The sequence below is a fragment of the Pelecanus crispus genome, chromosome Z (genome assembly GCF_030463565.1).
Source record: "Pelecanus crispus isolate bPelCri1 chromosome Z, bPelCri1.pri, whole genome shotgun sequence".
NCBI classification, from domain to species: Eukaryota; Metazoa; Chordata; class Aves; order Pelecaniformes; family Pelecanidae; genus Pelecanus; species Pelecanus crispus.
The window spans coordinates 25,044,105-25,065,649 of record NC_134676.1 but is presented as its reverse complement, the minus strand read 5'-3'; the positions used below and the strand labels follow the sequence as shown (position 1 = coordinate 25,065,649).

Sequence of the window (21,545 nt, the reverse complement as noted above, 5' to 3'; positions counted from 1 at the left end):
TGTATTTTTCCACGAAGATTCCTTGCAATACAGACTGACAAACTGACATGTTTAAATTTGCTGTGACACTGCAGTGAAAGAGAACCACTCCTTAATATCTGATATCCTTACTTCTAAAACACCATGTTTCTTTTGGTCTCACTAGTTATCTTTTCTAATCTTGCTATTTAATCCTCCAAAGGCCCGAATAATATAGAACTTAAAACCTCAATCTTTTCCTTTTACCACCTGCAAGGAGGGAAAAATAGACCACCTCACTGTTTCCCACTATGCTAACTCCACAGGTACAAGCGATTTCAAGCCCATTTCCCAAGCTTCCAGGAAAGCCTGATTTCCCTGGCAGTCACCTCATTGTGAGCTTCAGCCTTTCAAATCACTTGATTCTAGTAAACTGTAAAGCTAATATTTCTGTCCATTTATATACGCCATCATACACTGTACATGAATGCTTTCCCCTTCTTCAAAGAGGTAAAAATATTTCCTTGACAGTCTTTCATATTGTCCTAGGCACAGGCTAAGGCTGCCATCCTGAAGCCATAAGGAAATTGTCCCCTAAAGGTTAATAAACCCTGAAAGAGACAGATTTAGGTGTGAAGAGTGGTGGTGTGGTTTTTTTTGGTGGGTGGGGTTTTTTTCCCTGTACAACTGTCGATACATAAGTAACTTGGCCATAGAGGATTAAAAAATTTTAAATTTTCCTTTAGCTTCATAAATAAAACACTCATTTTTTATGTATGTCTTACATCCTGTATACTGCAACTTCTCTTTAGGATGTAACCCAGTATGACCGGGAGAAAAGAGCGTCTCTTTATGCCTTCTAGAATGTAGGATGTAATTTCTGGTATAAGAAGTTTATTTATTGTACCATTTGTTCAAGTATCACTTCATTTTTGTGACTAGGATAGCATCAAGCTTCAGGTAAAAGCTTCAAAGCTGAAGTGTACCTGGAAAGAAGGAATGGAATACCTCTGACATTAAGGGTTCACAATAGCCTTGGGAATCAGGTTAAAATGCCATAAAAGGAGAATGGACGTACTCACTACCAAAAAACTACAGAATTTATTGCCTATTGCCAAGACTAAAGGCAGAGTTAAAACTAACTCTATTCCATGCTTGCTGCACATATAGCAGCAGTTTGATATTTTAGGCCACATCTATGCCATAACCTCTTCAGCAGCCATGAATAATATATTCCAAACCAAATGCTTGTACAAAGACTTCTGTATGCTCCAGAACACACAGCTGCTAGAGGCTTGTACTCCGTAACTCAGCACATGCCTCGAAATGTACATCCTTCTGGCGAAGCCTAGATACATTGACAGAGGAGTCAAATGAAGACTACTAAACAAAAACCCCACACTGCCTGGCTCAAGAAGCCCAATCACAGAAGGTGCTGGACACTGGGAGAACACAGGGAAACATGCATGTCTCCAGGCTTTCTGTGCTTCACTAAATCTTCCCTAGGCTTTAGCTTTTGGTCACTGTTGGAGACAGGACACTAGACTAGATGAATCCTTGTTCTGATTAAATATTACTAAGTATCTGCATTTGCACATCTGCTGTGTCTGTTACACAGCTTTACATACAGTATATATGAAATCAGACACATTTAAACCTGAAATTAAAAAGGCAAGACCTTTTATGAGCTATTAAAACATAAAGGTTGCTTTCTTTGACTAATACCTTTTAAGTAACGAATCTGCTACCTTGAAGAATTTCTGCAATTTTGATCTTTCATCTAAACGTTGAATATTATGCACACACATATATATGTATGTAGTTCTACTTGTAAAGCTGGATGCTCTCCTGTGCAATAGGTCTCCTTCTGTGAGCCAGACTCCACAATTCATGAGGCAACTTGAACACATTTTGAAACTGAAGCTTCATTCTTCATTTTTGTACCAGGTCTTTAGAAAATTAAATACCTCTCCTCGGTCAATACATTTGATTATGCCTATGCCACAAACACAAGCTCAACTAACTTACACGAAAATCCCATCATATTTCATGTATGCTGGTATTTGAAAACTAAAGTCTAACTAACTACTGTTCTAAAATGCAACCTTTAAAACTAAATGCATATGTGACCGAAAGGCATCTGCACTCCATGATTTAGCTGCATCCAGATCAGAAGAAAACACTTACGGTATATCCATACTACAAGAAAAATACAGGAACTATCTATCACCTTCACTTGCCACAACCACAGGAATCTGAAAAACACACTCAATTCTTTTAGAATTTGGCATCGCTCATCATCCTGCACTACGATTGGTGATTAATCTCCAGTAATTTAATTATTTTTTTTAAAATAAATTAAGGGAAAGCAATCTCTGTGCTTCCTACAAAGTCCATGGCTTCTACACTGTATTCTTTCAATATCTAACAAAGAAAGAGGATGAACCAGAAATTTTGATCAGTTTTGCTAGTCTTGGAAAACTAGTATAACCCCTTCTATTTGGCTTATTATAGACACACATCAGAACAATCGTGGACAGTGGGAAACCAAGCAGTAAATTCTTACCAAGAGAAAAGGAGACACAAGGGAAGAAAATAGCCTTTCAGTTGTCAAGAGAAAAATGTTCTGTGGTTGCAACAGTGGATAGGAAAACAGAAAGGGAAAGGCACTTAAGCCAACAAATTCTGAAATCTCAAGTAATATCAAATTTATTACAGAATAGGCAGCACTATTTCTTACCTCACCCAACAGGGACAAACAGGGACCTTTATTTGGTCTTTTGAGTTTTACAGAACTTTCAGTAATAGTGGGAGACAAGATGTCCCAAGAAAACAAGCATGTGACCTCAGAACTATTTTTCATGTGCAACACTAGGCAGAGAAGCTATCCAAACTGTGATAAGATTGAGAACAGGCAATGATAATAATTTAAATAAGCTTGTGTCCTGTCATTTCTCTGAAAGCTGTTAAAACCAAACCAAACCAACTCCTAGAAAACAGAGCTTCACAGTTTACTGGGATAGTGTATCGTTCAGCTATTGCCTCAAATCTTTATATGCCTCAGAGGAACAAGTGCTCTTTCAGCAGCTCTCTGAAGGCTTAGCTAAAGGTTACGCCATTTTGGACAGACAAGTAACTCTCTAGCTGGTAAATGACCAGCTGCCTATTTACGTATATATAAGCTGAGGAACTTGCCAGCACTAGAACTCAAATGCCCTTTTGCTGCTTTTAAGTCCTCTGCATTGAGAACTTGTGTTGGAAACAGTTAATCCTTTCAACAGTTCAGTCTAGGACAAAAAGATGATTCTTTCTTTGTTGTGTGTCACTATGAAAGTTTAAGGCCAGTGTTCTTTAAGAAAGACTATTAATCCACTTGTACCAGGAACAGAGCAGTGACAATCAGGTCAATTTATCATACTAAATGCTGCGTTCATTAGACAGAAATAATAAAGTAACAGTTTAAGTACAGACTGGGCTACAATGGACAATCAAGGAGAATGCCAACACCTCAACAACAGGAATACCTTCTTAGTAAAGCAGAACTTATTTAACTTTGTGGAGTCACAATTAGCTAGCTGTCCAAATAAAACAATGAATTTAACATGATAAAATCTTTGGCATATTTATGTAATTTGTATTTTCAAATAGGATTTTAAGGAGAAGTCCTCTTCCTTCACTTTGATTTAGTAAGAAAAGACTATTACATCCTCATCAATTAGCATGATTGAACTTTTTTTTAACCTCAAATAAGTCACACAAGTAAGTCTGATGACAATGTAAGTTATTTCAATTTCCTCACAGTTGCACACATCTGCCAGCTTGCCAAAGCAGCACCATTAATAAAACCCCATGTATACAATACTTGGCTGACGTTTCATAATTTATAGAAGGCTGACTCACACATAATGATAGATTTTTAACAAGTTAGACAAGTGAACTATTTATTGTACATAGTCATTTTCCCCCATGTGACAGAGGATACCATCCCCAGAGCTGGACAGCAAAGCAGCCAAGTCCTACTACAATTTTCAGACAGCTCATTAAAATATACTGAAAACAATTTTCATATGAAACAAAAATATAACAACAGAATCCAGCAAAATTTTACAAATTCTTGTGCAAACTCTCTTCAGTAGAGCAAAACATGAGGAAAGTCACTAAAAGTAATAAATTTGAGCATATGCATTTTGAGAGAATATGGAAGACTTTACAATATCAGTTTTCAGTAATGAATCTCAAAGGACAAACAAATCAATTTGAGAGATACAATTAAATATCACAACGAGACCATAACAGAGCATCTTTTAGGTTAAGCAGTGATTCAGAGTAGTAATTTGAAATTTACTAGATGTGTAGCTTCTAGAAATTATACTTTCACTAGTGTCTTTGTACAATCGTGGTGATTTGCCTTTTAGCTACCCCAATATATTAAGTGAAGTGACTTACCATTCTTGCTGACATCCAGTTCCCTGAGATTAATGAGATTTGCAATGGATGCTGGCAATGTGGTTAGATCATTGTCTGGCAAACTCAGCTTGTGCAGAGACTGACAGTTAAAAAGTTGCTATTGAAACAAAGAAAAAAAGTGAATGTGACTTTCTCTTTGTTTTCTCTATATATAGCTTTTGTTTTTAATCCCTTTAAACTTCTGACCTCACAGCTCGAAGGCCAGACTACTTAGAGTCTTTGACTACAAAAACTGTATTTAACTAGTTTTATTCAAAACTGACTAAGTCTACAATGCTTAGGAAAGCAAAAAACTGCAAACTGTCACAACAAGCCAGCAGCTATGCTTAACACTTCCTACAAATTCCTTCCAGTATCTCAGAAATTGTGATCTGTAGTTACACATAGTCCTGCAAACATCGCAAAGTATCTTCCATAATAGACATGCCATGTGATACCCCCCAGAGGTAATTAGAGTTTCTTCAAAAAAGAAAAAAGTAAATTGATAGATGCAGGTCAAATAGTTCTGGAACACAGGATTTGAGCAGGTATTGATCTTCTCTAAAAGTTTAAATCTCGTTCTGTTATATCTTACAATTTTCTTTTCCCTTCCAGGCTTCCTAGCTCAAGTACACCCACCCCCACCCCCCACATTATGATGAAAACTAGTGGAAGTTTGATATAAGGATCTAGAAAACTGTATGATCTCTTCTGTACATATGCATTAGAATTTGTATCAAATATTAGCTCAGAGCCAGATCTCTTCCTATATGCAAGGTAACTTGCGATTCTTACCCAAAAGCTTTACAAATTGACAAAACAGGGCAAGTAATATTAGTGTAATGGAAGAAAAATCCTCAAATGATATGTAGGAAGCTTACAGATAGTACCAAAATAAATATCTGTAAGGAAGTGGTTGAAAATGTTCATCTAAACAATTTACGATGAATATTTCTTTCCCAACAATTTTGGATAAGATCATTGCTAAATACCTGGACTTAGTGTTCTGTTCTTTTGGAATTCTGAGAAAAGATCATACAAAACGAGGAAGTGTTCTGTGACTAAAAAAAATTTATCCCAATCAACATCATAGCAATGGGGTTGGTTCAACCAAAATGCCTTGGGTCTCAACTACGAGGCCATTATTTCAACCACAGACTGTTGAACAAGCCCCATTCATGTAACATTTGCATATACCACGCCAGAAGAAAAGCAGACATAAATTAGCAAGATGAACAGTTAAAGCAATGAGCTTTAACTTGCCTACTGATGTTTCCAATTCCTCAGAAATGTGCACCTGTTACAAGCAGTTGATATCATTAAGGCTTTGAGAGTTTCCAAGTTACTTAGGACATTATATGGGAAGGAGAACTTTGATAAGCTCATGTGTTTTGGAGCCGTTCCTTCAAGGAAGAATATATACTTAACACTCACCCCTGAAAACAATAATCTGGACTCGTGGAATCATTAGAAATTTCCCCAGTTAGTCAGGTGAAAGCAAATGCAGCACAAGGAAAAATGGGGGGGAGGGACACGGGGACACTTTTGCATGGTGTTAACTTTGTAGTTGTCCCCTTTGTTGTTGTTTTTCTTTTTTAATGTTCGCATATTCAGTGATTATGTAGATCATCACTACCGTTAGTAAACACTAGAAGTCATATAATTAAGAACTATTTTACTGCAGAATTCCAGCTTCTTCCTAACAGCCAAGTGAGAGGGAAAACTAAAACTGCCACAGTTTGAGCTTTTCAGCTCAAATGCACACTGTGGCACTTGGGATAAACAGGCTACCTTTTCAGATGTGATTTAGCACACAAGATGAAAGCATTTCAAATGCCCAGTCACTTTTGAAACAGACTACACACCAGTGCTTCACATAAAGCAAAGTCCTTCTCTACCACCAGCTTTCTCCCTGCTGCAGTTTGCTCATGCTGCGCCCTCAGCCAGTCAAATAAATTAAGGAGCCATACTCTAAGAATTGATTTTTGAAGTATGCTGGAGTTCTGAAAAGGTTGGAGGCAATTAAAAAAGAAAAGCTACACATACTGACAGGCCATTTCAGTGATCAGGTTGACAAGACAGCCCAAACCAGCTGCGTTGTGGCATACAAAGGGCAGCAGATTGCAAAACAGGGATAAGAACACACCACCAGGGCAAAGAGGAAAGGGGAAGAGTGGGAATGTCTTAACCAGGCTTCAGAAAGCTGGAGACAGCCTAATAAGTACCACACCCTTCATCTGAGATGGCTTAATTAGAAGCCTTTTTCAGAGTTAAAAGACTAAATAAAAGCTAGGGTTAGGGAAAAAGCATGCACAGCTTGAAACTGTGGCTACAAATGAGCTAGGATCATTTCAAACATTACAGGCCTTCCCTTACAGATCTTCTATGGATAGTTTTAACATACCGATTTCTGTCAAATGATTAAATAGAACACTTTTACTACATCTTCACTACTCCCTAATCTCTCTGCTTGTTTCCTTTACAGTATCTGAATTTATATATGGAGGTTTTTTTCTTTTGAAAATTGGAAGGGTAGTAAAAAATAATGACCAAAATTACTTAAAAACTGAAAAAAATGCTTAGCTTCTCAAAAATAAGCCTATAAGGATGACTTATTATAATGTACAAACACATTAACATGAACCAAATACAGGTTATTACAGGTCCCTTGCAGTTCAGCAAAAAGCAAAAAGGCACAAAACATAAATGTTCAAGCAGTCTTTCTAATCACATGGATAATTTAATCTTAGACAAGACCAAGGCAAGTGGTAGACTGCCCACCTCTTAGTTTACTCACATATCAAAATTGGATTTCATACAGGAACTTACTGATGAAATCAAATAGCATGTAACAGAAAAGGAAGAAAGTAGACCAACCGCTTCTTCTGGTCTAAAATGCCAACATGCATCCATTTGATTGCTACAGTACACTCTTTCTTCCTTAGAGAATTGAGTTTGGGAGGAAGATGTTTGCTTAGTTCTTATGATTTTGGAAACAGGAATTTAATGCAAGAAGAGTTCAGAAGATTTCCTCTTTTTTTTGGCTAGGAAAGGTATTATGTTCTGGTTTTTAAGCATTCAATTTTATTCTTCTTCAATAAAGAGTAAAAGACAGGAATGAAGTTCTGAAACCATCTGAAAAAAACCTCAAAGGCTGATACAAAGTCTTTAAAAGCAAGCTACTAAAACCTGAAGTGACTAAGTCTGGAGTAAAGCAGTACGTGCTTGGGAAGAGACAAGAATAAAACAGTGGAAGTTCTGAACTACAACAGACTTTGACAAAATGTCTAGTTTTAACTTAAATGTTATTAGCTCTATTCAACATACAAATACAGATTTCCATTGATGGCTTCTCAGGAGCATTTAAGGTTGGATTTTCAAAAGCATTCAGCTGGCTTAAGTCAGCTTTACTGGAATCCAGGGTTTCTGATACCTGTCAAGTTACTATCCTGAAATTCTTTTACTTCCTTATTTGTTTCATTTATCTTTCAAAAAATCCAAACCAGCAAAACCTGAAGTGGTTACAGCAAACTTTCCAAAAAAATCTAACAAAGCATTCCACAGTTGTCCTGTAAGATAGTGAAGATTTGCACACAATTGTGACAAAACAATTTTAAATATTATGCCTTTCATCTAACCACTAAGTTTTTAATTCCATCAAGATAGAACCTAGTAATGGAAACAAGTCTATTGCAATGATCACTTTGTACTTCTCAAAAGTCTCACTGGCAAAAATTTTCATTCTTTTCTCCAGTATCCTGCTAATTCAGCATGCTGTTTCTCTTCAGATTTCAGAACAAACAACAAATACTAATTTCTATAATAACAATGTAATCAAAGTGGTATTCCAGCTCTCTAGTTTTTGACCTTAAGTAATCTGAGATACTACAGAAAGTCTCTTCAGTCACGTACCAAAGAAGAAAGCAGGACTTCAAGTAAATAGATACTTTGGATTGTAGCTATCTTTTGTGGGCATAGAAATCTGAACAAGACATTAATCTTGCTTCTTCCAAACGTCACGTTATCAGAGATTCAAAATGCTGCAATTTGTTGAATACAGTCAGTCTGAGCAGACACTGCCACAGAAATAAATTTGCCTGCCTCTTCTGCTATGCACCTCTCTTGGGCTGCATCAGCTGCTTAAGAAGTTTCATTGCAATTCATGCAGCAAAGTAGTCAAGCTGGAACACATAAACATTCCTTCTACCAGGACTGCTTCTTCTGGGACCAATATTTACTTAAAAATATTTGGCAAACTGTAGCCTAAAAGCTGAAGTGGGAAGCTAGACACTATTAGTTTCTACAATGTTGATGAAGTAACAAGTTAATAAACATAACTAAAAGGAAAAGCACCCAACATACCTTTGGAAGCTCTTCAATCTGATTAGCATCTAAATAGAGTTCTTCCAAGGTCTTTTCAAAAGTGAAAATCTCCTTAGGCACCTGTTCCAGGCTGCAGTGAGAATAATCAAGCGTAGTGACTGTTTCCTCCTCTCCACGCAGACAGCGGCATGGCACCAGCCGCACAAACAAATTCCGCTTTGTTGTCATTTTCAGGCACTGTAAACCAGAAATTGGTTGATTTAAAAATCAAGACAACTTCAGAAACACTCACATGGGCAGCTTCTCAAACTTCCACTGGCTGCTAAATACTTGAAAAACACAGGAGTGTATACATACCTGCATATGTGTGTGTGTGTATATACACATATATGAGAGCAAGGGGGGAGAGAGAGAATTTATTTATTTTCTTTTAAACACAATAGATCTGTAGTGGCATTAAATGGGGTTAAAACACCTACAGACCCCAGAAGATGAAGTCAAAATTTAGCCTGTAACTTGTCACCTGCTAACACAGCCCTACATTGCAGCAAAGCAGAGAATTTTGAAACAGTAGTTCTTAAGTGTCAATTGTGTTTTTACAACATAGCTTATCCCTACCTTTACAAAGGTTACTGGGATGATATTTTTGTTTAATATAATAAAACCCACCCTCTACAGAGCATTAAAATGTAGCTACAGGAAAGCTAAATTTTTTTTTGTGATTAGTAAGATTAAATTCATGCACCCTAATTTCAAATCCCTCATTTAAAGACAGAATACAACAAAAAATCAACATGGTTTCTACCAACTGTTCTATCTACAGGTTACAGATTGGACAACGTGATCATGTAAGGTTTATTTTCTCAGGAAATTGGTCCAAAAATACATACTTTTCCAAAACAGTACTAAGTATTTATTTTCTCAATGAAACTGTCAATACTCCAAATTAAAATGCACTTTTTTTAAATCTCCATTTTTTTTTAATTGCAGAAATTATGTTTCAACTTCTGGATTGGTCACAGGAAACTTTCTACTCCAAGTGCCAAAAAAGTCTTTCAGATGCACTTAGCAGACTGCACTTCAACTTTCAGCAGTATGTTAGTAATACAGGGAGAAAATAAAATACCATGGCTGCTATATGAACATGGCACTATATGAATTCACAGGCTGCGAGACCCCTCTTCCTACTAAGACAAGAAAAAAGGATTTTCCTTTATAAGCAGCTAGCTTGCCGAATACTTCACAGTATGTTTAATTTATATGACAACAGGTTGAAGGACTGCTATACTATAGTGTTTTCACTGAACAGAAGTACAACTTACCACTCAGGCTGGATACAGTCAGATTGTACTTCCATCCATTAAAAGGATGGAAGGAAATCCTTCACTGTAATAGTAGGATGTCAAGACTTCCTTTTTTAACAATGCTTCAATATTGCTAGGATTTTGTTACAATGTTGATTATCTATCAGAACACTTAACACCTCCTGTAAAACTCCAGCCATGTCATTTAAAGAAAAAGTTCTTTAAAAATAAAAATATTTAACTGTTTTGCAATGCAAAGAGCTTAGAGAATGCAAATTCCATGCTGTGGACTTCCACAGAATGGGAAAGTCAGCAAAAGAGGCAGTGTAACCTCCTCCTGCTTCTTCCACAGGAACAGGCTCCAGCATGACATTCTCCAGCCACCCACAGCCAGATGCCAAAGATGCTACAGAAGCTGATGTGCTCACTGGGTCAGAGCTACCCACGCCTTCTCCAAGCCTTAGAGGCTGCACGTGAAGACATAAGAGGAATTCCACGGCCAACATTTACAAATGAAAAAGCGTTTAAAAAAAGAAATATTGTCTCATTTTGCTATTACTTCAGAGATCTGCAAAGCTGCGGAAAAACACACCACTTCAGAACGAAGCACTAACAGAATCTCTTCAAATGGGAATATAAACAGAAGAACACATGCCTTGGAAACAAGGACTGGAAGCAGATATTGTACGTGTGAGCTCATTACCAGAAGTCTGCCGGGGAAAACACACCTATATCATACCAGCTGCAGCCATCAATAAGTTCGCTTCGTCCAGTCATTTCAACTTCTGAGAATTATGTTTTGGCTTCCAGAATATGAAAAATTTCACTACATATAAATATATATTTATATAAATAACAACATAAGATACTCTCTTTCATTCAAATCCCTCAAAAAGAGCATACATTACACTATTTCCCCCTCTTTTTCAGTGGCTGTTTCTCTTCACACCTAATTAATTGCTCAGGTCTCAAAGATTTCTGAAGGAACAAAACTCATAAGGTTTAACAATGCAAAACACAAATACCTAGGTTTCCTAATTTATTCCTTTATTTTGTAAGAGAGATCTTGAGCTTTTGGAGGGGTTGGAGAGGAAGGGGTTTTTGAAAGATCACATGCATCCACAACACTGTAAACATGGATCAGTAAACAAATGCCTGTACAGCATCACAGTGTTGGGGCGTTATCTTCAGTCAGTTATCATGTTAAAGCACCTAAACTCACAGGTCACATCTCAAGTAAAACTCATGTTTAAGTAACAAATAAACAACCCTCCCCCAAAACCACTGATTTGACCAACTTGGGCGTACACCTAATTCTAACTGTCCTGGTTTCAGCTGGGATAGAGTTAATTTTCTTCCTAGGAGCTGGCATAGTACTATGTTTTGGATTTAGAATGAGAATAATGCTGATAACACACTGATGTTTTAGCTGTTGCTAAGTAGTGCTGACAGTAGTCACGGACCTTTCAGCTTCCCATGCTCTGCCAGGTGCACAAGAAAAACTGGGAGGGGGCACAGCCAGGACAGTTGATCCAAACTGACCAAAGGGCTATTCCATACCATATGACATCATGCTCAGTATAGAAACTGGGGGGGGGGGTTGGCCGGGGAGCAGCAATCGCTGCTTGGGAACTGTCTGGGTATCAGTCGGCAGGTGGTGAGCAATTGCACTGTGCATCACTTGCTTTGTATGTTATTATTATTATTATTATTATTATATTATTATTATCATTACTATTCTACTTTATTTCAATTATTAAACTGTTCTTATCTCAACCCAGGAGTTTTTCTCACTCTTACTCCTCCAATTCTCTCCCCCATCCCATCGGGGTAGGGGGAGTGAGTGAGGGGCTGCGTGGTGTGTAGCTGCTGGCTGGGGCTAAACCACAACAGTCCTTTATGGCACCCAATGTGGGGCATGAAGGGTTTGAGATAATAGCAGATTAACCAGAGTGTATTAAGGAATCTGTTAACAGTTGCCAAGGACAATATTAGTTCATCTGATCTATACCATGCTCCTGTTTTTGCTGTACACGTTAAAGACTGTTGTTGGTGCTGTGCTCTGCAGTGATAGTGATGTTTTGCCATGGGTATTTCTTATTAAAACACTGCCCTTGAGCATTGTTTGGTATTCGGGCTTTGTATTGAAGCCATTACTGTACTTCAGATACCACCTCATGGAGAGAATTAGCAATTATACCTCTTTTTCTGAGAGGTTTGTTGTGGAGGAAATACAGAATGGCACCGTCACTACCTTCTTCTATGATGTTTCCTCCTTCATTACAATAACTTTTCAGTATCTTGAACATCCCGAGGCAGTTAAGATACTTCTGTTGATACTTCTTGGGAATATTGTTTCGGTTTTGATGAAGGTTAGTAAGCAATTTAAGAATATCATCCAGAGATCTGCCCCAAGGCTGGAGAGTTATGAGTGGCAGGGTATGTGGGATAGTATGGGCAAGTACCTAGGGCAGTGGGCACCTCCAGTGTTTTGGAACTTCACCCCTAACAAGTGCAGAATCCTGAAGAACTAGTAAAGTATTTGGAAAAAGTATGTTGTCACCCTGGCAACTCCAGAGAGACACAAATCATGGCAGCATGCTGGGGGCTGGCCCATGCCTATCGAACCCTGTTCAATGCTATTCCATACCCTCGAGGGAAAGAGAAGGTCTCTGGATCTGATAACAAAATGACAGGCGCTGCAGCCACTCCAACCCCGGCCACAGGCACTGTGGCCACTCCAACCCTGGTGGCAGGCATTGTGACCAAACCAGAGAACCAACCCGTGCTGGTATCAGTTGCCCCTATACACAAGAAAAAATACACAAGAAAATCAGCTCGTTTAGTAAGAGGTGAAGATGAACCAGGGCCGTCACAAGAACCAGAGGAGGAAGAGGCAGAACCTGTAAATGAGATGGTAACCACCCGATCACTATCCTTGAGTGAACTGCAAGATACGTGAAAAGATTTCAGTCGACATCCAAGCAAGCACATCATGACCTGGCTGCTCCGATGCTGGGATAACGGGGCCAGTACCCTGGAATTAGAGGGTAAGGAAGCCAAGCAGCTGGGATCCCTTTCTAGGGAAGGGGGCATTGACAAAGCAATTGGAAAAAGGGGCACAAATCCTCTGCCTCTGGAGGCAACTTCTGTCAGGCGTGAGGAAAAGGTATGCCTTCAAGGAAGATGTTACATATCGCACAGACCAATGGACCACCACAGAGAGAGGTATCCAATACCTGAGGGAATTAGGCATGCTGGAGGTGATTTACAGTGACCTGAACAATGAGCAGTTACCCAAAGATCCAGATGAAGTCGGGTGAACATGACCCGTGCGGCGGAAGGTGGTACAGAATGCACCAGCATCGTACGCCAACTCGTTGGCAATACTGGCCTGGAAAGATGAAGAGAAACCAAAAGTAGGTAAAGTGGCTGGCTGACTCCAGGAATACGAAGAAAGTCTCTCTTCCTCCCTTTGGGCCTATGTCTCGGCTGTAGAGAAACTGTACCGGAAGGTCCAGCAACTCAAAGAGGATATATCCTTGTCCTGCTTTTGGCTGCGGTAGAGTTAATTTTCTTCCTAGGAGCTGGCATAGTGCTGTGTTTTGGATTTAGTATGAAAATAATGCTGATAACACACTGATGTTTTAGTTGTTGCTAAGTACTGCTTATGCTAGTCAAGGACTTTTCAGCTTCCCATGCTCTGCCAGGTGCACGAGAAGCTGGGAGGGGGCACAGCCAGGACAGCTGACCCAAGTTGACCAAAGGGCTATTCCATACCATATGATGTCATGCTCAGTATATAAACTGGGGGAAGTTGGCTGGGGGGCAGCGATCGCTGCTCAGGAACTGTCTGGGTATCGGTCGGCAGGTGGTGAGCAATTGCACTGTGCATCACTTGCTTTGTATATTATTATTATTATATTGTTATTATTATAGAATCATACAATCATAGAATGCTTTGTGTTAGAAGGGACCTGTAGAGGCCATCTAGCCCAAACCCCCTGCAGGGAGCAGGGACATCTTCAACTAGATCAGGTTGCTCGGAGCCCCATCCAACCTGACCTGGAATGCTTCTAGGGACGGGGCCTCCACTACCTCTCTGGGCAACCTGTTCCAGTGCTTCACCACCCTCACTGTAAAAAATTTCTTCCTTATGTCTAGTCTAAATCTATCCTCCTTTAGTTTAAATCCATTATTCCTTGTCCTGTCACAACAGGCCTTGCTGAAAAGATTGTCCCCGTCCTTCCTATAGGCCCCCTTTAAGTACTGAAAGGCTGCAATAAAGTCTCCTCAAGCCTTCCCTTCTCCAGGCTGAACAACCCCAACTCTCTCAGCCTGGCCTCGTAGGAGAGGTGCTCCAGCCCTCTCATCATTTTTGTGGCCCTCCTCTGGACCCGCTCCACCAGGTCCATGTCCTTCTTGTGCTGAGGGCCCCAGAGCTGGACGCAGTGCTCCAGGTGGGGTCTCACCAGAGCAGAGTAGAGGGGCAGAATCACCTCCCTCGACCTGCTGGCCACGCTTCTTTTGATGCAGCCCAGGATATGGTTGGCTTTCTGGGCTGCAAGTGCACATTGCCGGCTCATGTCCAGCTTTTCATCCACCAGTACCCCCAAGTCCTTCTCTGCAGGGCTGCTCTCAATCCCTTAATTATCCCTATTATCACTACTATTCTACTTTATTTCAATTATTAAACTGTTCTTATCTCAACCCAGGAGTTTTTCTCACTCTTACGCCTCTGATTCTCTCCCCCATCCCACCAGGGTAGGGGGAGTGAGCAAGCGGCTGCGTGGTGCTTAGTTGCTGGCTGGGGCTAAACCACGACAATCCTACTCCCGACCTGTATGAACCACTATCTCAGCCATTAGGAGTTAACATCCTGCTCAGGAGAGAGGATACAGAGGATACACACCATGGGGCACCCTGTGGTTTTACCTGCGTGACCATGAAGAGGACATGAGGAAATGGGATGGAAAATCTCCCTTAACTCTACAGTCACGGGTGCGTGAGCTGTAAGGAAAAACTATTACACAAGGTGGTTCTTCCAGGAAAACTGCTGCTCCAGTTTCCAGTGAGCAGTTCCCCAGACAGAGTAGAAGGGTTGATTTTACTTCCGATCTTAATCAAGGGACTCTTGATTGACGTTTACAGGAAGTGAGTAATGAATACTATGATCAGTACTAGAGGGGCCCTACCTCCAGCCAGGTGGAGGAAAGGGACAACCGGGTTTACTGGACTGTGTGAATTCAATGGCCTGGCACATCAGACCCACCGGAGTATGAGGCTCTAGTGGACACCAGTGCACAGTGTACCCTAATGCCATCAAGGTGTACAGGGGCAGAACCCATCTGTATTTCTGGAGTGACAGCGGGATCCCAACAGCTAACTGTATTGGAGGCTGAAGTGAGCCTAACCAGGAATGAGTGGCAGAAGCCACCCCACTGTGACTGGCCCAGAAGCTCCGTGCATCCTTGGCACAGACTACCTCAGGAGAGGGCATTTCAAGGACCCAAAAGGGTACCAGTGGGCTTTTGGTATAGCTGCCTTGGAGGCAGAAGACAGTTGCCCACCATGCCCGGTCTCTCAGAGGACCCTTCTGTTGTGGGGTTGCTGAGGATCAAAGAACAACAGGTGCTCATCGCCACCACAACAGCACATCGACATGAATTCATGGGTTCATGAAAGGCAGGTCCTGCTTGACCAACCTGATCTCCTTTTATGACCTGGTGACCCACCTGGTGGATGAAGGAAAGGCTGTGGATATCATTTACCTGGACTTTAGAAAAGCTTTTGACACCGTCTCCCATAATATTCTCCTTGGGAAGCTGGCAGCTCATGGCTTGGACAGGCTTACTCTTCGCTGGGTAAAAAACTGGCTGGGTGGCCGAGCCCAGAGAGTTGTGGTGAAAGGAGTTAAGACCAGTTGGCAGCTGGTCACAAGTGGTGTTCCCCAGGGCTCTGTTTTGGGGCCAGCCTTGTTTAATATCTTTATCCATGATCTAGATGAAGGGATTGAGTGCACCCTCACTAAGTTTGCACATGACACCAAATTGGGTGGGAGTGTCCATCTGCTCAAGGGTAGGATGACCCTGCAGAGGGATCTGGACAGGCTGGATTGATGGGCCAAGGCCAACTCTATGAGGTTCAACAAGGCCAAGGGCCGGGTCCTGCACTTGGGTCACAACAACCCCATGCAACGCTACAGGCTTGGGGAAGAGTGGCTGGAAAGATGCCTGGCAGAAAAGGACCTGGGGGTTCTGGTCGACAGCTGGCTGAACATGAGCCAGCAGTGTGCCCAGTGGCCGAGAAGGCCAACAGCATCCTGGCTTGTATCAGGAATAGTGTGGCCAGCAGGAGCAGGGAGGTAATTGTCCCCCTGTACTCGGCACTGGTGAGGCTGCACCTGGAATACTGTGTCCAGTTTTGGGCCCCTCACTACAAGAAGGACATTGAGGTGCTGGAGCGTGTCCAGAGAAGGGTAACAAAGCTGGTGAAGGGTCTGGAGCACAAGCCTTATGAGGAGCGGCTGAGGGAACTGGGGTTGTTTAGCCTGGAGAAGAGGAGGCTGAGGGGAGACCTTATCGCTCTCTACAACTACCTGAAAGGAGGCTGTAGTGAGGTGGGTGTTGGTCTCTTCTCCCATGTAGTCAGTGATAGGACGAGAGGAAATGGGCTCAAGCTGCATCAGGGGAGGTTTAGGTTGGATATTAGGAAAAATTTCTTTATGGAAAGGGTGGTCAAGAATTGGAACAGGCTGCCCAGAGAGGTGGTGGAGTCACCATCCCTGGAAGTGTTCAAAAAACGGGTAGATGTGGCACTTTGGGACATGGTTTAGTCTAGTCTACCCTTGATTGGTTTAGTGTGGACTTGGTAGTGTAGGTTAATGGTTGGACTGGATGATCTTAAAGGTCTTTTCCAACCTAAACGATTCTATGATTCTATGACAGCAGTATCACACCAACCCACTCCCTGATTCCCATCCATAAACTGATTTGTCAACTGGAGAGCCAAGGAGTGATCAGCAAGACTCACTCACCCTTTAGCAGTCCCATATGGCCAGTGCAAAAGTGTAACAGGGAGCAGAGACTAACAATAGACTACCATGGCCTAAACGAAGTCATGCCACTGCTGACTGCTGCCATGCCAGATACGTTAGAACTTCAATACAAATTGGAGTCAAAGGCAGCCAAGTAGTATGCCACAACCGATATCGCTAATACCTTTTTCTTAATCTCTTTGGCAGCAGAGTGCAAGCCACAGTTTGCTTTCACGTGGAGGGGCGTCCAGTACACCTGGAATTGACTGCCCCAGGGGTGGAAGCACAGCCCCACCATTTGCCATGGACTGATCCAGACGGCACTGGAACAGAGTGAAGCTCCAGAACACCTGCAGTACATCGATGACATCGTTGTGTGGGGCAATACAGCAGAAGAAGTACTTGAGAAGGGAAAGAAGATAGTCAAATCCTTCTGAAGGCCAGTTTTGCCATAAAACAAAGTATGGCCAAGGGTCCTGCACAGGAGATCCAGTTTTTAGGAATAAAATGGCAAGATGGACATCCTCAGATCCCAATGGATGTGATCAACAAAATAACAGCCATGTCTCCACCAAACAGCAAAATGGAAACACAAGCTTTCTTGGGCACTGTGGGTTTTTGGAGAATGCATATTCCGAATTACAGTCTGATTGTAAGCCCTCTTTTTACCAGGTGACCCAAAGAAGAAAAATTTCAAATGGGGCCTTGAGCAGCAACAAGTCTTTGAACAAATTAAACGGGAAATAGTTCATGCAGTAGCCCTTGGGCCAGTCCAGGCAGGGCAGGATATAAAAAATGTGCTCTACACCGCAGCCAGGGAGAATGGCCCTCCCTGGAGCCTCTGGCAGAAAGCACCGGGGGAGACTTGAGGTCAGCCCTTAGGGTTTTGGAGTCAGGGATACAGAGGATCCGAAGCCCGCTATACTCCAACTGAAAAGAGATACTGGCAGCATATGAAGGGGTTTGAGCAGCTTCGAAGTGGTTGATACTGAAGCACAGCTCCTGCTGGCACCCCAACTGCCAGTGCTGGGCTGGATGTTCAAAGGGAGGGTCCCCTCTATGCATCACGCAGTTGATGTTATGTGGAATAAGTGGGTCGCACCAATCACACAGTGGGCTCGAGTAGGAAACCCCAGTTGCCCAGGAATCTTGGAAATCATCATGGACTGGCCAGAAGCCAAAAATTTTGGAATATCACCAGCGGAGGAGGTGACACGTGCTGGGGAGGCCCCACTGTATAATCAACTGCCAGAAAATGAAAAGCAATATGCCCTCTTCACTGATGGGTCCTGTCATTTTGTGGAAAAGCATCGGAGGTGGAAAGCTGCTGTATGGAGTCCTATACAACAAGTCGCAGAAACTGCTGAAGGAGAAGGGGAGTCGAGTCAGCTTGCAGAGGTGAAAGCCACCCAGCTGGCTTTAGATATTGCTGAATGAGAAAAGTGGCCAGTGCTTTATCTCTATACTGACTCATGGATAGTGGCAAATGCCCTGTGGGGGTGGCTGCAGCAATGGAAGCAGAGCAACTGGCAGTGCAGAGGCAAACCCATCTGGGCTGCCGCATTGTGGCAAGATATTGCTGCCCGGGTAGAGAACCTGGTTGTAAAAGTTCATCACGTAGATGCTCACATACCCAAGAGTCGGGCCACTGAAGAACATCAAAACAATGAGCAGGTGGATGAGGCTGCTAAGATTGAAGTGGCTCAGGTGGATCTGGACTGGCAACATAAGGGTGAACTATTTATAGCTCAGTAGGCCCATGATGCCTCAGGCCATCAAGGAAGGGATGCAACATATAAATGGGCTCATGATCGAGGGGTGGACTTAACTATGGACAGTATTGCATAGGGTATTCATGAATGTGAAATATGTGCTGCAATCAAGCAAGCCAAGCGGTTCGAGCCTCTCTGGTATGGTGGGTGATGGCTGAAATATAAATATGGGGAGGCCTGGCAGATTGATTATATCACACTCCCAAGAACCTGCCAAGGCAAGCGCTATGTGCTCACCATGGTGGAAGCAACCACCACATGGCTGGAAACATACCCTGTGCCCCATGCCACCGCCCAGAACACCATCCTGGGCCTTGAAAATCAAGTCCTGTGCCAACATGGCACCCCAGGAAGAATAGAGTCTGACAATGGGACTCATTTCCAAAACAACCTCATAGGCACCTGGGCCAAAGAGCACGGCATTGAGTGGGTATATCACATCCCCTATCATGCACCAGCCTCCGGGAAAATCGAATGATACAATGGCCTGTTAAAGACTAACCTGAGAGCAATGGCTGGTGGGACATTTAAACATTGGGATACACATTTAGCAAAGGCCACCTGGTTAGTCAACACTAGGGGATCTGCCAATCGAGCTGGCCCTGCCCAATCAAGGAGATAAAGTTCCTACAGTGCACATGAAAAATATGCTGGGGAAGACGGTCTGGGTTACTTCCCCCTCTGGCAAAGGTAAACCCATTTGTGGGATTGCTTTTGCTCAAGGACTTGGGTGCACTTGGTGGGTGATGCAAAAGGATGGGGAATTCCAATGTGTACCTCAAGGGGATTTGATTTTAGCTGAAAACAGCCAATGAACTGAATTGTATGATGTTAATTGCTATATAATACTGCATGCCATCTCTTTTATGGTTGCTATATGCCACATCAATGGTATTACAGTAAGAACCATCCAGCTTAATGAAGATGAGCTTTGATGAAACTGTGCAAAGTGCAGCAGTGATGGAACGCGAACTGGCTTCAGCATGCAACAGTCCAACACTGCACACCATCTCTCCTGCTTTGAAAGACTGTGATGACAGACAGAACCCAAAGTCATGGACTAAATGACTCAGTGGACATTTTAGAGGGATGGCCCATAGACAAAGGGAGTGATACCTGTGTGTATATATATATCAAGACAGGGAAAGTGGTGGTGATTAATTAGAACATACTGGAAAGGGTAGGACCTGTGCATGACATAGATGGTATAGAATAAGGGGTGGATACTGTCCTGGTTTTGGCTAGGATAGAGTTAATTTTCTTCCTAGGAGCTGGCATAGTGCTGTGTTTTGGATTTAGTATGAAAATAATGCTGATAACACACTGATGTTTTAGTTGTTGCTAAGTAGTGCTTATGCTAGTCAAGGACTTTTCAGCTTCCCATGCTCTGCCAGGTGCACAAGAAGCTGGGAGGGGCACAGCCAGGACAGTTGATCCAAACTGACCAAAGGGCTATTCCATACCGTATGACATCATGCTCAGCATATAAACTGAGGGGAGTTGGCCGGGGAGCAGCGATTGCTGCTCGGGAACTGTCTGGGTATCAGTCGGTGGGTGGTGAGCAATTGCACTGTGCATCACTTGCTTTGTATATTGTTATTACTATTATTACATTATTATTATCATTACTATTCTACTTTATTTCAATTATTAAACTGTTCTTATCTCAACCCAGGAGTTTTTTCACTCTTACTCCTCTGATTCTCTCCCCCATCCCACCGGGGCAGGGGGAGTGAGCAAGTGGCTGCATGGTGCTTAGTTGCTGGCTGGCATTAAACCACGACAATAACGCGTCAAAAACCAGAACGGACCAAGAGAGCTGCATTTAAGTAAATGTAAGAAACTACACAATGTGATTTGGTCAAATTTGCCTTATGTTTGTTCAACTTTTACTTCTACAGATACATGCAGAATTGTTTAGCACTGGTGTTCTACAATACAGATGGCTGCCAATACTAGAAAATGGGTGCGGTAGGATAGTCGCAGCAAGTATTCCACACCACCACTCTTTTGCAGTCTGCATTTGTATAGACATACAGTAGAAGCCCCCCACCTCCCCCCCATCTGTCTGTCTATCCACCTATCTTGTGGTCAGTTGCCCAAGCAGAAAAACTGTAATGGAGGAAAGGAAGGATGTACTACAGAAGAGAGTCCACTGTTATAATTACCAAAGACAGGAAAATGGGATGTCGCACAGAACATGTGTTTTTCTTATATTGCTCAAAGTAAGAACTTCTCCACGGATAGTCTGTGTAAATACACAGAAGGTAGAAGCGAACATGAAGTACAGCACTGTTTCCATTCCCACAAAACAGGGAAGTCTAGCAAGCAGAAAAATCTTTGTTTCATAATATACCACAATATCAGACCATGTGAAGGCACCAAATCAAACAATGTAAAATTGCTTTGCAGATCGACAACACTGTGATGGCTTATTTTTCTCCACCACTTAACAACTCCAAATTTTTACGAGGCAGACCTACTAAAGAACTGAGAGGAGCAGGGAAAAAGCCCACAAACAAAATCCCCTTGTTCTCTAAACCATTAAAGCCTTGATGCAAGTTTATCTCAGGTTCAGTATTCACAGCCAACAAAGGAAAAATTCGGATCTTCATACAGTTGTCTTTGTTATACTTCTCGAAAGAATAGGAAGGGAAAACCATCACTCTATAATCAAAAGCTTTTCCTTGTAACCCTTAAAGGCTC

The 21,545-nt window shown here is 42.0% G+C and overlaps 1 protein-coding gene across 8 annotated transcripts in view; it reads right to left on the bottom strand.

Annotated features, from left to right (window-relative positions):
* The window catches only part of ERBIN (erbb2 interacting protein), a 138,652-nt gene that overhangs the window by 65,214 nt on the left and 51,893 nt on the right, over positions 1-21,545 (bottom strand). For all 8 annotated transcript variants that reach the window (XM_075726831.1, XM_075726836.1, XM_075726837.1 and 5 more), the window contains 2 exons: positions 8,767-8,964; positions 4,405-4,522 (listed from right to left, as the gene is read on the bottom strand). In XM_075726831.1, coding sequence (XP_075582946.1) covers positions 4,405-4,522; positions 8,767-8,955 — 307 coding nt within the window. In that variant the 5' untranslated portion in view covers positions 8,956-8,964. The remainder of the gene's footprint in view (positions 1-4,404; positions 4,523-8,766; positions 8,965-21,545) is intronic.